At 33.3% G+C, this 16,078-nt stretch overlaps 1 protein-coding gene across 11 annotated transcripts in view; it reads right to left on the minus strand.

Annotated features, from left to right (window-relative positions):
* The window catches only part of USP15 (ubiquitin specific peptidase 15), a 128,632-nt gene that overhangs the window by 58,169 nt on the left and 54,385 nt on the right, over positions 1 to 16,078 (minus strand). For all 11 annotated transcript variants that reach the window (XR_003034598.2, XR_009494417.1, XR_009494418.1 and 8 more), the window contains 2 exon segments: positions 11,532 to 11,677; positions 6,194 to 6,255 (listed from right to left, as the gene is read on the minus strand). Coding sequence is in view for 7 of the 11 variants with exons in the window: in NM_001046430.2 (NP_001039895.1) it covers positions 6,194 to 6,255; positions 11,532 to 11,677 (208 nt within the window). In the remaining 4 variants the exon portion in view is untranslated.

Below are 16,078 nucleotides of genomic sequence, written 5' to 3' on the forward strand. Positions count from 1 at the left end.
ATAAGCTGTAACTAGCTACACACCTCCAATTGAATAATAAGACTATCCACCCAATGACAACATTTTCGGAAAGATAGTCAAATTTAACACAACAGAAAAAACATTACAATGGTTGAAGCTTTCATAAAATATTATTAGAAAATAATGTGTTTTTGAGCAGTTTTAAGAAATTAAATAAGAACTAGATTAGAAATCCAAGTTCTGGAAAAAACTAAGCATCTCAATTAAAAAAAAAAAGCATGAATATAAAGATGAAAAAATAAAATTATAAATTGATATCCAGCAGACAAATCTGAATAGATAAAAATAGAAAACTTCTGAATAATTTTTAGGTCGGTTCTTAAGATTTCCAATTAGATTTTGGGTTGTCGTAGGTTAATACATTTTTATAAACAGGACTATATGTTTTAAAAAAAATTATATTTTATGCTTAATATGGCTTTTATATTTAGCAGTTCCTCAGGTTAGGATATATTGTCTCCATTCTGATAGAAATGGGCCTAGTATGATTTTTAGGTCCTTCAGAACAGTTAGTTTTCAGTAGTATAGAAAAGTCCAGACAGATACTAACATGCTTTCTCTCAATGCCTACTGTAGTGGTGTTCTTGTATTTTCTTCTTCATAAGCAGCACCTAAAATTCAGATTCCTGAGTCCCCTCATAAAGATTTATACTCGCTGGTCTGGTGGGAAGGACTGTGGAAACTTCTGTCTATAGTGGTTCACACAATACATACTAAGAAACATTATCTACAGAATTTCTCAAAGTGTGACAGATCAACAGCATTAGAATCAGCTATGAGCTTATTATGAGAAATGCAAATTCACGAGCCCAACCCAGATCTACTGAATCAGAAACTCTAATGATGGGGCTTAGGTAACAGTGTTTTAACAAACTCAACAGGTGACTCTTCCTTTCATCACCATATTACAGCTTTTAATGATTTCTTCCTTGGCTTTTGACACTCTAAGTAGGAAGTATTTATGTGCTAAGCAGTATGAGCACTGGACAGACCCCAGATTAGTGGTGGTTATTAGAACTAGCATCTTCATACTATGCGGAGGACCAAGGGTTGTCTTCTGACAGACATGATGACAATTCTAAGTGTTACAGTTGTTCTGTATTTTAATATCTTGAAGTTTCTTTTTTGAGGACCTTAAAATTACATGCCTTCTGCTACAGTTGAATTTGTCTAAGTCACATGTGGTTATAATGTAGTAACTTCAATGAATACACAGAATTTCACTCTTTTAAAAAAAAACTGGCATTTATCCAGAAAAAAGGAATTTGCATCTTTACTTCAATTGTAAATGATAATTCCTCAAACTTTTTTTTCCCGTAATCTGTACTATTTTCCTCCACTTCAGGTGCCTTCTCAATGTTCTTGAATATTATAATTTTATATAATATGTTCTGTTCCAAGTTTACCTAAATGATACTAAGTTAAATTTCATTTTGTTTTTATTTTTTTCTCTCAACTGTATGTTTTAAAGTTTATTCAGTTTTAAAGATCTTACCACTGTTACTTCTACTTACTGCACTGGTTTTCCACAATACATCAACATCATTTTTCTTATTCATTCTACCTGAAAAAGATATTTAGCGAGGCTGCCTTCAAATCCCCACTATCACAAACAATGCAGCTACAAAGACTGCATAATATATTCAGGGACCTGTGTAAAAAATTCCACTGAGTGCTGGGTCAGACGCATTAAGCATTCCTAATTTAATTAAACACTGACTGATTTATAGAATGGTACTAGTTTGTAGTTCTACCATCAGTACCTAAGTCGTCTCCTACAACTCTCCAAACACTTCTTACTAGCACCCTTTTAGGTTTTTGTCATTCTGATGGCTATTAGGTTGTATCTCATGCTTTAATTTTACAAGAGAGTTTGTATACCACCTCACTACTTGTCAGCGCTTGGGCGTCCCCTTCTTTAAATTTTTTAATCTTTTATTTTTATAAAAGGTTATCTGCTTTGTTTCCGTTAATTCACAGCAGTTCTTTGCACACTATAGTATTATTCCCTTGTAGGCTTTAGATTTTTCTAAAACCTACATTTGACTTTTAACTTTGTATACAGTTCCTTTAACAGAAATACTTAATGTAATCAAACACATTAATTTTCACACTATGTTCTGTGATCCCTTAGTCACAGATACTATCCAAATTATCTTATTAAAGTGGGTTACTAATGTTATATATCATGGTCAAGAATCTATGGCACACAAGCCAAATCCACATTTTTTTAAAAACAAAGTTTTACTGCAACACACCATATCCATATGTTTCCACAATGTTTACTGCTACTTTCAAGCTGTATCAGCAGTTATAGTTGAGTCAGAGACCCTATGGCCTATAAAGATAAAAATACTTATTATATGTTGTGTTGTGATAGTTGCTCAGTCATGTCTTGACTCTTTATGACCCCATGGACTGTAGCCCGCCAGGTTTCTCTGTCTATGGGACTTCTTCAAGGCAGGCAAGAACACTGGAGTGGGTTGCCATGCCCTCCTCCAGGGGATCTTCCCAACCCATGGATTGAACCCAGGTATCCTGCATTGCAGGTGGATTCTTTACCAGCTAAGCTAAAGAGTATTGAACTATGGGTATGGAAAACACCTGTTAATTTTTATAAATTAATTTTATATTATATAGTATTGCTGAATTCTCTTAGTTCTAGTCTCTTGTCTTTGGATTTTATGAAGACAGTATTATTATGTGCAAATAGTGTATTTTATTTCTTTTTAAAATTTCTAATCTTATTTATTTTGGGTTCGAAAATTTTCAATTACATGTTTGCTACAGATTCTAGACTTATAGGCTTTATTAAGTTAGGACAATTCCCTTTTATTCTTAGTTTTTTGAGAGTCTTTCCATATACTAGATGCTAATTACAATTTTTTTTGCATTTTTAATACAATAATATTAAGTAATAAACTATCATTTGGCAATTTATGACATACTGCTATATTGTATTTCTCACATTTTACAGTGAATGAATACTTAAACTTTACATGTTTTAATATTTGGGTTTCCTATAAAACTGGCTGATTCAGTGAAGAATGGGACTCAATTGTACTTCTGTGTATATCTCTGGTATAGTACCTTCACTTACCAATATTTACTACATGTGTATAGTGTGTAAAGTATTATATAATAAACAATGTTTTCTCTTACAAAAGCAAGTAACTATAGCTGTTTAAATAAAACTAGTACTGTGCTAGCAGATAGGAACGAAGATAATAAAATAAAATATTAATATGTAGTTTTATCTCTTAGGTGAGTATCAGTAATTTTAAGTTGAAAAGATCTATCAATCTTTGAAATTCAAGGGACTTTTATATTAACCCACAAGCAAAGTTATTTAAAGCTGTAACAGGTATACAACTATCTAAAGATAAGCTAGAAAAAAAAAATAGTAGTTCTGATCTAAACACTAAATGTGAATATTCACAAAGAAAATATTCCTAACTTCTAAAAACTAAACGCATCAAGAAATCTACATGATTCTACCATGTGTTTTTTAGTATCTCTCTAAAGTAATTTCTACTCTTGTATTACATCCAACTAAGTGGAGTAAAAATAAAATGTAATTAATATACTTGGGCATATTCCTACAAAAAATTTAAATAAACTTCACAGAAGATAAAAAGGACAGAGAATAACTCACTAAAGGTATATTTTAGTTCTGAAGGAAATTAAGTGGCAGGCTGTTCTCTTTTATTAGCTAGGTTGGTTAACAATGACTAAATTATCATAAATTTAAAAACCGTTATTTTAAGGATTTCAAAACACAAATTCACAATCTTTCATCAGAAAATCTGAAATTCCAAAAGCTTTGAAAACTTAAAAAAATCTCCATGATTCCCTTAAGGGCAATCTAACCTGAACTGATATGAGCTATTTATACTCCTTATTTATCCTGCTCGGTGTGAATACTTAATGAATACTAATGTGCTTAACTATGAGAGTCTCCCTGGACGTTACAGAAATAGTAAAACAGTAAGTGGCACATGTGACACATTACTTCTCAAATGTCTACAAAGTCGAAATACTGAAATACAACTAGCCCTAAGTGTTTTTGATAATGAAATGTGGATCTGAAAATCCTAAAACCAGTAAAAATACTTCCTGCCATGCAGCATGTTACCCTTTCACTCTGTTGATTGTTTCTGTTACTGTGTGCAAACTTTTTAGTTTGATATAGTCCCTTTTGTCTATTATTGCTTTTGTTGCTAGTGCTTTTGCTGTCATATTCAATATATCACTGCCAAGACCAATGTCATGCTTTATAGACTCAGGTCTTGTTTTTAAATCTTTAAACAACATATCTGATAAGAGGTTAATATCCAAAATATCAATATATAAGAAACTCATTACAATTCAACAGCAAAACCCTCAAATAATCAGATTTACAAATGGGTCTAGGGCTTGTTTGAACAGACATTTCTGCAAAGAAGGCACACAAACAGGTAATAAGTATGTTAAAAAGATGCTCAATATCAGAAATCACTGGGAAATGCAAATCATACCACAATGAGATACCACCTCACACCTGTTAGGGTGTTTATTACCAAAAGGACAAAAGTAAACGAGAGCCAGCAAGGATGTGGGGAAACTGGAACCCTTGTAAACTGCTGCAGTGTAAAATGGTATAGGCACTACAAAAACAGTAAGCAGGTTCCTTAAAAAATTAGAACTAGAACTATCACATGATCCAGAAATCTCACATTTGGGTGTACATACAAAGGAAATGAAATCAGTATCTTGAAGAGGCATCTGCACTCCCAAGTTCATAGTAGTATAATTTAAAATAGCCCAGATGATAGAAACAACCTGAATGTTTGTTGATGGACAAATGGATAAAGAAAATATACAAAGGACTTTTATTCAGCCTTGAAAAAGGAACGAAATCATGCCATATTTGATAACATGGATGAACGTCCTAAGGGACAGTATGCTTGGTAGTGGGTTAGTTGCTACATTGTGTCTGATTCTTTATGGCCCCATGGTCTGTAGCCTCACCAGCCTTCTCTGTCCATGGGATTATCCAGGCAAGAATATTAGAGTGGGTTGCCATTTTCTTTTCTAGGGGATCTTCCCAATCCAGGAATCAAACCCATGTGTCTTGCACTGGCAGGCAGATTCTTTACCACTGAGCCATCAGGGAAGCCCTTGTTACTATTAAGCCCTGCAAAGATGATCTTATTCCTACAGACATCCAGCCCAATGGCTTTGTTAATAGCATGGACTGTATTTAAATAATGCAAAAATCAGAAGAATTGAAATTTTGCAAAGGATAATATAAGCAGGCTATACAATACAGAGATAATCGTATTTCACTTCATGAAAGCTATCAAAGACTAGATTTTTTTCAAAAAGCAATAAGTCCATATGACTGAGGATAATATGTCCAGTAAAGTAAGACAATTCTCAGAAAGACAATATTGTGTGATTTCACTTGTATGAGGCTATGCAAACTAGTCAAACTCATAGAAACAGAGAGCAGAATGGAGATTCCCAGGGGCTGAAGAAGGGAAAAATGAGGAATTACTGTTCAACAGGAATAAAGATTGCTACACGATGAATAAATTCTAGAGATCTTCTGTAGAACAATGTACCTACAGTTAACAATACTGCAAGTGCACACACTTAAAACTTTGTTAAGCGGACAGATATCAAGTTATGTTTTTTTTACCATAATTTAAAAAATTTTAATAGAAGATTCCTAATTTTTTCATTGCTCTTTTACCATCAAAATAAAACTCTTCTATCTCTACTTGTACTTTTATACTCTATTTATTTAAATAAATAAAAAGTATTACTTTCACATCAGATTCATTTTGATAAAGAATATTCTTTTAACAGACACTTTAAAAAAATCACAAAAAGCTTGAAAAATATTAAACAAAATGTTTAGTGATTTGATTGTATTAGTGCACCATTACATTTATAACATTTATACATTATTTTAAAAGAAAGTATTGGAAAGCTTTTAAATTACAGCATATTAATTTAGGTGCAAATTTAGACAACTCCTATACTTAGAATAAAACACTAAAGTATTAAAAAGTTAAATACATTTGGATATATAGTTGGATATAATTACGTTCTTCTATCATTCTGTATTATCTGAAATCAAAGCTTCAAAATCATGTATTAAGCCATAAAAGGTGAGAGCACTTACTTAGGAGTAGACGGACCCCTTGGCCATGTTCCATCTTCATTTTTCTGTTCTATCACTAACACCTGCAAATAAGACAATAATAGAGTGTTTTTCCTTAACGCTGAAGTTAAAATAGCTTAAGAAGATTAGCTGTATATGCTAAATAACTAAAGCAACTCTGCAGTGACTTATAGGACACAGTAGACAAGGTAAAGAGGTATCTGCACTTTGATTTCAAAGCGGGTCAAGGGAGATAAAGAGACCTTGAATATAAGACGTCGGCAATGACAGAAAGAAAGACGGTAACAAACTACAAGGAAAATCACTGGTTCTATGACTTAAAGCATTAAAAAAGTTTAAACCAAGTTGACAGAAGTTTTTTGAATCTGGGGAGTATGTTTTCTGTTTGTTGCTTGTAAAAGTACTGTGCAAAAAACAGATGCTCAATAAATGGTTATAGTTGTTCTTAAACATGCTGATATATGATCTCAGTCAACTATTGTTACGCAAATACTGAGGAACAGAGACAAAGACAGTTCCAAATTACAGATTATATATGATTTGTCAGGGGCTTTGATTTGAGAGAATAGCATTGAAATATGTATATTATCATATGTGAAACAGATCGCCAGTCCAGGTTCGATGCATGAGACGGGGTGGGGTGCTCAGGGCTGGTGCACTGGGATGACCCTGAGGAATGGGACAGGGAGGGAGGTTCAGGATGGGGAACAAATGCAAACCCATGGCTGGTTCATATCAATGTATGGCAAAAACCACTACCATATTGTAAAGTAATTAGCCTCCAATTAAAATAAATAAATTTAAAATTTAAAAAAAGAAGAAATTTGTCCTTATTTACATTATCACTGTATAAATTAGAAAATCTTTTAAGATATAAATGATAGAACCATGTATGAAAATCAGACTGCAGTTCCCTACTGCAGCATAGTTAGGGTAGACACAAATCACCTCTAGCAAATGAAAGGTACAGGCTGAGGTGAACTATATTTTAAAATAAAACCCCAGAATCTTTTTTCATTATCTTCCAATCTAAAAAAGAAGGCTCTCTTCTAGGTTTTAGTAGGGGTGAGTCTGTGCAAAGAAGAAAAACCAAAATAATTAACAAAAGAAATAAGTGATCTCTACAAGTTAGTATCTAAATTTCCACAGGAAAACTATAATATAGAAAATATGCCTGGAAGCAAATTCAAGGCATTAAAATTTGCATATATTCTACACTACATTTTTATCAACTCTTTTAAAGTTGCAATTTTGTTACCTGTTCTATATATTCTTAGTAATATACTTCTTTATTGATAAAATAATTTAAAAAATTTTTATTTGGAGGATAATTGCTTTACAATGTTGTGCTGGTTTCTGCAGTATAACAATGTGAATGAGTCATAAGAAGGGGACCTATGTATACTTAGTAATATACTTTTGTGGACTATATGTTTCAGGCAATTTCTAAGTTGGCATTTGGATATTAACCATGTAAAAATGTAAGCCTGATTCAGAATACATATACAAATGAAATACTGATTTAAAAAATTCATGGAACCATGTTGTTGATGAAGAAGTGAAGTCGCTCAGTCGTGTCCGACTCTTTGTTGTTGATAAACTATGCTAATTAAAACACTAATGTTATCTTTGTGTGCGGTGTGTTAGTTGCTCAGTCGTGTCTGACCCTCTACGACCAATGGACTGTATGTAGCGCACAAAGCTCCTCTGTCCATGGGATTTTCCAGGCAAGAATATTGGAGTGGTTTGCCATTTCCTCCTCCAGGGGATCTTCCCAACCCAGAGATCGAACTCGCATCTCCTATGTCTCCTGCATTGCAAGCAGATTCTTTACCCAGTGAGCTATTGGGGAAGCCAAAGTTACCTTTAAATTATTTCCTATAAACAAAAAGCACATGTGAGGAACTTCCCTGATGGTCCAGTGGTTAAGACTCCGTGCCCTTGGTGCAGGGAGCACATGTTCGATCCCTGGGTGGGGAACTAAGATCCTGCAAGCCATACAGCTTGACCAGAAAACAAAAAACAAACTCCCAAAACACACATGAAGTATAGGTAATACATTAAGAATAGTGCACTGTATACCTGCCATCCTGACACCTCCCTGATCATATTCCTCTCCCTAACTACCACAGGCAATTAACTATTATGCTCAATTTCTGGTTTAAGATGATATAGTCATATATTTACATAGTTTTACATGTTTATAAAGTTGAGTTTGCTGAGTAATTTTTAACTTCTGAAGGAAGGATTTCCTGTGCTACAACTTATAACTGTATAGACATCTAAGTAAAAATTATACTTTATTAAAAAACATATACACATAAACTATGTCTCTGCTGCTGCTGCTAAGTCATTTCAGTTGTGTCCGACTCTGTGCGACCCCATAGATGGCAACCTACCAGGCTCCTCCGTCCCTGGGATTTTCCAGGCAGGAACACTGGAGTGGGTTGCCATTTCCTTCTCCAATGCATGAAAGTGAAAAGTGAAAATGAAGTCGCTCAGTTGTGTCCCACCCTCAGCGACCCCATGGACTGCAGCCTTCCAGGCTCCTCTGTCCATGGGATTTTCCAGGCAAGAGTACTGGAGTGGGGTGCCTTTGCCTTTTCTGAACTTAGTCTCTAGCAGCACTTAAATCAGCTATAAAGCAAAAGAGTATAGCTATAGAAAATGTCAAAGGTATATATTTAATATCTTTGCTTACAGTTTGTTTTTTAAAGGAAGATCCTAAAGCTGAAGAATCAAAAAAATATTTAAAGTTTAACTGTAACCTTTAATCCCAAGCAGTATTTGTATTTTAAATTCCTTTTGTCTTTACAATTAATGTTGAATGCCATCAGAAATGCTAAAACTCATTTCCTTACTCAAATGTATCATTTTCTGAATAAATTTTTCATCATTTAAGGTTAAAACCTTAACTCAAAATGAAAATATTTAAAAAAATATTAAATTGAACATACACATACAAGAAAGAGAGGTAAAGACCATCTATTTTGAGAGGCAAACTCTTCAATAATGTATCTTTGTTTCACTTTCTAATGAGGATACTTTCTATTTCAGTAAGAAAAAAAAATTGTTTTAAGTCTAAGATAGTGTTCAGTTCATTCATCATCATTCAGAAAATAACTGGTCAAAAATCTAGACAATTTCATGCATTTTCTCTGAACCATTTCTATTTCAAAAGATCAAATGTCTCTAAAGATATTCTATAAGAATGTTTAATAAGATATTTAGTCTTATTAAAATAATTCTGTCATCTTCATTCTGATAGATGCATTCCTATCAAGAATATCAAATTACTTAAATTCTCTAAGCCTCAGTCTAATATACATGACAAGGAGAATCACAGACATTACACAGACTCAATTACTGAAAAGATTTAAGAAATAATCCTACATATTTAAACTGTATTCCCTGGAGCAACCTCATGGCCTGATGGATCTTTCTACTGTAAGAGAGAGAGAGCTGGATGGATAAGGAAGGGAGCGTCAAGTAGCCAGTAGTTCCAAATGTCTCAATCTGCTTCAACTGGGTAACTCCTTTAAATTAGAATACATGTTAGATTTTGTAAGATTTTACTTAAGAATATAATGGCTAAAATAAGTGTGAAAATCACTGTTTTACAGCTCAGGACAATATTTGATTATAGTAGGAACAATTTCCATCACATATCAATATCAATTTTAAATTAACACAAAACAAAGCAAAAACTTCCATATCTTGGAGCAGCAGGCTCTGTGTTAGGTATTAAAATATAGGTCCTATTTAGGACACAAAATCCAACCAAAACAAGAACTTCATAGTTTAGCCAGGGAGCTTAATATATAAATAACTGAAGTACACAATGAATGATACAAGCTTCCCTGGTGGCTCAGACAATAACGAATCCGCCTGCAATGCGAGAAACCTGGGTTCGATCCCTGGGTTGAGAAGATCTGCTGGAGGAGGGCATGGCAACCCACTCAAGTATTCTTGCCTGGAGAATCCCATGGACAGAGGAGCCTGGCGGGCTACAGTCCATGGGGTCATAAAGAGTCGGACATGACTGATCAACTAAGCACAGCAAAGTATACAATGAATGATACAAGACATACATGTAAATCATTATGGAAGTTAAGGGAGAAATTTTTTCTCCAAAGTAAAAAAAAAATTCTATGCCTTAGTTAGATACTGAGATAAACAGATCATGAAAGGCTGAAGAAATGATCTGACATTGGAATTGGAAGGATGGATAATCTGATCTGGTTAGATTACATGATAGGATGGGAAGCTTCATTTTAATATTTGGATGTTTAAAAAGAATTTTATTTTGGATGAATACAGGGAATGGAGAGAACAGTACAATGGGCAGATGAAACAACATATATCAAAGAACAAGAGAACGGAACACCATAATAGACTTAAAGACTATAAGTAGTTCAGTTAGGTTTTGTTAGGAATGCAAATCAAAAGGCAAGATTAATCAAAAGACGCTGGAAGAATAAGGTAAAAGGATAAACCATGACTTGCATGCTATGTTAAGGTGCTGGGACTTTATTCTACAATTGTTAAGGAGCCAGGGAAGATTAGTGGAAAGGAAATAATAAGGTTTACATTTTAGAAAGGGTATTCTGGCAGAAATATGGAAGGTTGAGAATGGACATGAAAAGACTGGAAGCAGAGGGATTTGTTAAAACATTACTGAAAAATAAGGGCTGGAAATGGAACAGAGATTAATTAAAGAGAGAGGTGGAAGGAAGAATCAGTAAGACTTGCTGATTGTGTCTAGAAATCTTCATTTCTCAACACATTCGTTTGTTTGGATTACATCATAAAGTCTTTCATTTGTTTGGATTGTATCATAAAGAAAGACCAAACTGGGGGTTGACCCCTTCTAACAGGTATTGGCAAACTACAATTCACTCAGCTCACTGACTGCTTTTGAAAATAAAGTTTGTTGGAACATAGCCATATCCATTTTCTACATATTGTTTACCGTTACTTTCTTGCTACTACAATGGCAAAGTTGTGGTCATGACAGAGATCATAAAGACCGCTGAAACAAAAATATTTATTACTTGATCCTTTACAAAAAGTATGTTGATCCCTTATTATATTAGTTATTTGTCAATGGAAAATAATTTATTTTTAAAAAGTAGGTTATTCTCAAGCTCAAGGAGAGAAGAAGTTATAATTAGTGCATAACTAGTGACCAGCAGAGAAAAGAGAACAGATGAGTTAGAAAAGAGGAAATCAGAGATAGTAGAACCCATTGTAGAGTGTCAGGATAGCCATAAAGTTTATGAATCTCAAAAGCTTCATGGATAGTATGCTTAAAATAAACAGTATTGCTAAACAATACCTGTCCTTGGTATAAACCAGCATCCTGAATGGTGCTGTCTGGTTTATTCAGTGGTTCAAATGTATTACTCATGTATTTGTTCCACAATCTGGTCTCCTTTTCATCTGGAATATTGAAGATTTTTCTTATTTCCTTTTCAATTGTATCTAGACATAAGGAGGAAAGATATGTAAATATAATAAATATTTAATAATGTACACATAGAGATAAGTGCTCACTAGCATAAAAATCCTAAATTTAAAATACTGATAATAATAAGAGAAGATAAACAAATACGTAGGAAATATATAAAGCAATCAAGTTTTTGAGACAGGGTATACTTTTTAGGAACAAAATGATAATTGTAACTCTGACAGATAATTACTTGGAGAAATTAATATCTCAAAGGTAAGAGTTCAATCACATAATACTAAAATATAGTTTACATTATACAGGGTGCACTTTAACTTCTTATACATTATAAAATTAATGTATTTTCTGATGATGTGTTGGTGTTAGAAATTAAAGTATGATTCAGAGATGCCACAGGATGAAATTTCGTTACGACAAAATCAATTTAAGAATAATTTATACTAAGCTGAATATAATTTACAGTTTAAATAGCTAACTGAAATTAAATAGAATATAGAGACAAACAAAAAAGTGCCATCTTTGAAGAGAAGTTGGTCAAAAATCTCTTGATTCTAAGGTAAAACCAGGTATCTTATTTCTAAACCAATTACCTGAGTGGGAGAAGTCTTTTTTAAAAACCCAGAGCAGTTTATCTGTTGTAAAGTAAGATACAGGAGTATCTACATGTTTGAGAGTTATTAAGTTTTGGTACCATATTTAGATGAATCTTTAAAGTATTTTTAAACATTGTCAATAACTCACCTAACTTAGATTTCAAGAAAATTACACTTAAAATATTTTATAACATATGAAGAAATATAAAATACCTCTTTTAGAATACTTAATTTTGGACAAAACATTATTTGTAAAATACTAAGTCTAACAATACATGTTTTCTTAAAAAACAAAAGCCACACCTAACCTACATAATCAAACTTAGTTCAATAGCACTGTTTATGTTCTACTTAGCTTTTAATGCTCTTTAACAGTCTTACAGTGAAAGACAGTTTAATTAAGGCATTAATTACATAGTAAACATTAAAGTGTACTTCAAAACTTAGAGCAAACTAGCCAGAAGATTTAAAAAATTACATCAAATAACTGTAAGTATATTATTAATACTACTTTGTATTTTGGCAGCACTGATTTTTTAACTGAAGTGTAAATCCATATGGAAAAATGCACAAATCGTCAATATATAATGATGAACTTCGAAAGTGGATACACCCATGTAAGCAGTACAAAAAACAGAAAATCACCTACGAAGGAGGCTACAGGAAGAAGTCAAGGAAGGGAGGTTATTTTAGTCTTTCTATAAAAATGAATACTTGTTTCCTGATTGAAGCAATAAATCTTGCTCATTGCAAAAATACATAAAATACAAATAAAATGTTCACCTAGAGATAACCACTGTTACCATTTTGATATTTTTTCTTCTAGGCTTTTTCCTATTCAGTTCAGTTCAGTTCAGTCGCTCAGTCGTGTCCGACTCTTTGCGACCCCATGAATCGCAGCACGCCAGGCCTCTCTGTCCATCACCAACTCCCGGAGTTCACTCAGACTCACGTCCATCGAGTCAGTGATGCCATCCAGCCATCTCATCCTCTGTCGTCCCCTTCTCCTCCTACCCCCAATCCCTCCCAGTATCAGTCTTTTCCAATGAGTCAACTCTTCGCATGAGGTGGCCAAAGTACTGGAGTTTCAGCTTTAGCATCATTCCTTCAAAAGAAATCCAGGGCTGATCTCCTTTAGAAGGACTGGTTGGATCTCCTTGCAGTCCAAGGGACTCTCAAAAGTCTTCTCCAGTACCACAGTTCAAAAGCATCAATTCTTCAGCGCTCAGCTTTCTTCAAAGTCCAACTCTCACATCCATACATGACCACTGGAAAAACCACAGCCTTGACTAGACAGACCTTTGTTGGCAAAGTAATGTCTCTGCTTTTGAATATGCTATCTAGGTTGGTCATAACTTTTCTTCCAAGGAGTAAGCAGCTTTTAATTTCATGGCTGCAGTCACCATCTGCAGTGATTTTGGAGCCCCCCAAAATAAAGTCTGACACTGTTTCCACTGTTTCCCCATCTATTTGCCATGAAGTGATGGGACCAGATGCCATGATCTTCATTTTCTGAATGTTGAGCTTTAAGCCAACTTTTTCACTCTCCTCTTTCACTTTCATCAAGAGGCTTTTGAGTTCCTCTTCGTTTTCTGCCCTAAGGGTGGTGTCATCTGCATATCTGAGGTGATTGATATTTCTCCCGGCAATCTTGATTTCAGCTTGTGCTTCTTCCAGCCCAGCATTTCTCATGACATACTCTGCATATAAGTTAAATAAGCAGGGTGACAATATACAGCCTTGACGTAGTCCTTTTCCTATTTGGAACCAGTCTGTTGTTCCATGTCCAGTTCTAACTGTTGCTCCCTGACCTGCATACAGGTTTCTCAAGAGGCAGGTCAGGTGGTCTGGTATTCCCATCTCTTTCAGAATTTTCTACAGTTTATTCTGATCCACACAGTCAAAGGCTTTGGCATAGTCAATAAAGCAGAAATAGATATTTTTCTGGAACTCTTGCTTTTTTGATGATCCAAAGGATGTTGGCAATTTGATCTCTGGTTCCTCTGCCTTTTCTAAAACCAGGTTGAACATCAGGAAATTCACGGTTCACATACTGCTGAAGCCTGGCTTGGAGAATTTTGAGCATTACTTTACTAGCATGTGAGATGAGTGTAACTGTGTGGTAGTTTGAGCATTCTTTGGCGTTGCCTTTCTTTGGTAATGGAATGAAAACCACATATATATTTGAAAGTGGATGTTGTTCTTTTAGTTCAAATTGTATAAATATGGATTTTCCCATGTGTACTTGTAAAGATCTTACGTAAAGTTTCATAAACCTACTTAATTGAGTCTGTACAACATTGTTTTCAGCTGTGTGGCATATACTCATTGATTTCTGTCATTTACACATATACTGCACATATCTCTAGAAACTATGTTTTGAAACGTATATTGCTTTTCTAAGAACATAAATGTCTGACTTTGCTTTAGAACAAATTGTGCTATTTTAGTGTAGTTTTATAATATGCTCCCATCATGTCCTTCAAATACCATTTTAAAGATTATTTAAAACATTCTGCATGAAAATAGCATTAAAGTATTTAAGAAATAAAAAAATAAAATAAAATAAAATAAAGTGCATCTAATGACTGATTTCAACAAGGAAAGTTATATAGGTGTAATTCATAAATTTGCTAATCTCACTTCCTTGCTGAATTCTACATTAAGTATTATGTCCTTCTCCAGTGACCATTTACATTTTACAACAAGATCAATGTTATCACCAATAATTTTCTTTTCCAAGAACTTTATTTGAAAATAACTACTATTTATAATTTTTATTTTCAGTTTTTTCATCAAAAAGCACTGCAATTGTTAGTAAATGCATAACCATGTATTTACAAAGCATTTTATTCAATATATTCCTTTTTAAAACTGAAGTATAATTGACTTGCAGTATTATATTAGTATTAGGTGTGTGACATAATGGTTTAAAATTTACATTTTAGCCACTTTCAAATTTGCAATATAATATTACTGAGTACAGTCACCATGCTGTACATGAAAGCCTCATGATTTATTTTATAACCAGAAGTTTATACCTCTTAATTTCCTTCACCCATTTCACCCAACCCCCAAGCCCCACTCATCTGGCAGCCAATCTGTTCTTTGAATCTATGAGCTTTGTTTTGTTTATTCAATACATCCTTGATCTATAATTAAAATGTAGCTTTTAAGCAGAATTTTAAAAATGTACATATTTTAAAACATTTACATATATTTTAACATTTTATACATCTATTTGTGTAGATAGGTAAATATATGGGCTTCCTTGGTGGCTCAGACAGTAGATATATAAACATATGTAGATATATAAATATATAGACAGAGTTAGGCACACATATTTGATACTATAATTCTGTAACCTACTCATTATATAAAAAAAAATCAGTGAGTCATAATAATGCTAAGCCCACTACTTTACTAGCTATTTAATTGTATTTGGACTCCCAAGAATGAGAGAAAAAACAAATTAAACAAGTCATTCTTCATGCTAAAGAAGGGTAAATTATTATTATTAAAAAGTACATTACCTGACAAAGTTTTACCTAAGCAAGTATTTAAAGTTCTACATTAATTTATAATTCATGTTACAAACATGACATATATTTTCAAATGCTAAATTAAAACTATAATTATTTGATTTTTTAAAAAGTAAAATGGCACAAATATTAAACTCATCTAATAATGTAAAGTACATCTAGAAATGATAAACAGTTCAACTTTAAGCTATGACATATTGTATCAAGCTTGGAAATCTGTAATATCTAAGGATAAACCTTTAAAACTGTTTTCATCTTAGTAGCATAGAACAAATAGAAT

This window comes from Bos taurus, chromosome 5 (assembly GCF_002263795.3).
Source record: "Bos taurus isolate L1 Dominette 01449 registration number 42190680 breed Hereford chromosome 5, ARS-UCD2.0, whole genome shotgun sequence".
Classification (NCBI taxonomy): Eukaryota; Metazoa; Chordata; class Mammalia; order Artiodactyla; family Bovidae; genus Bos; species Bos taurus.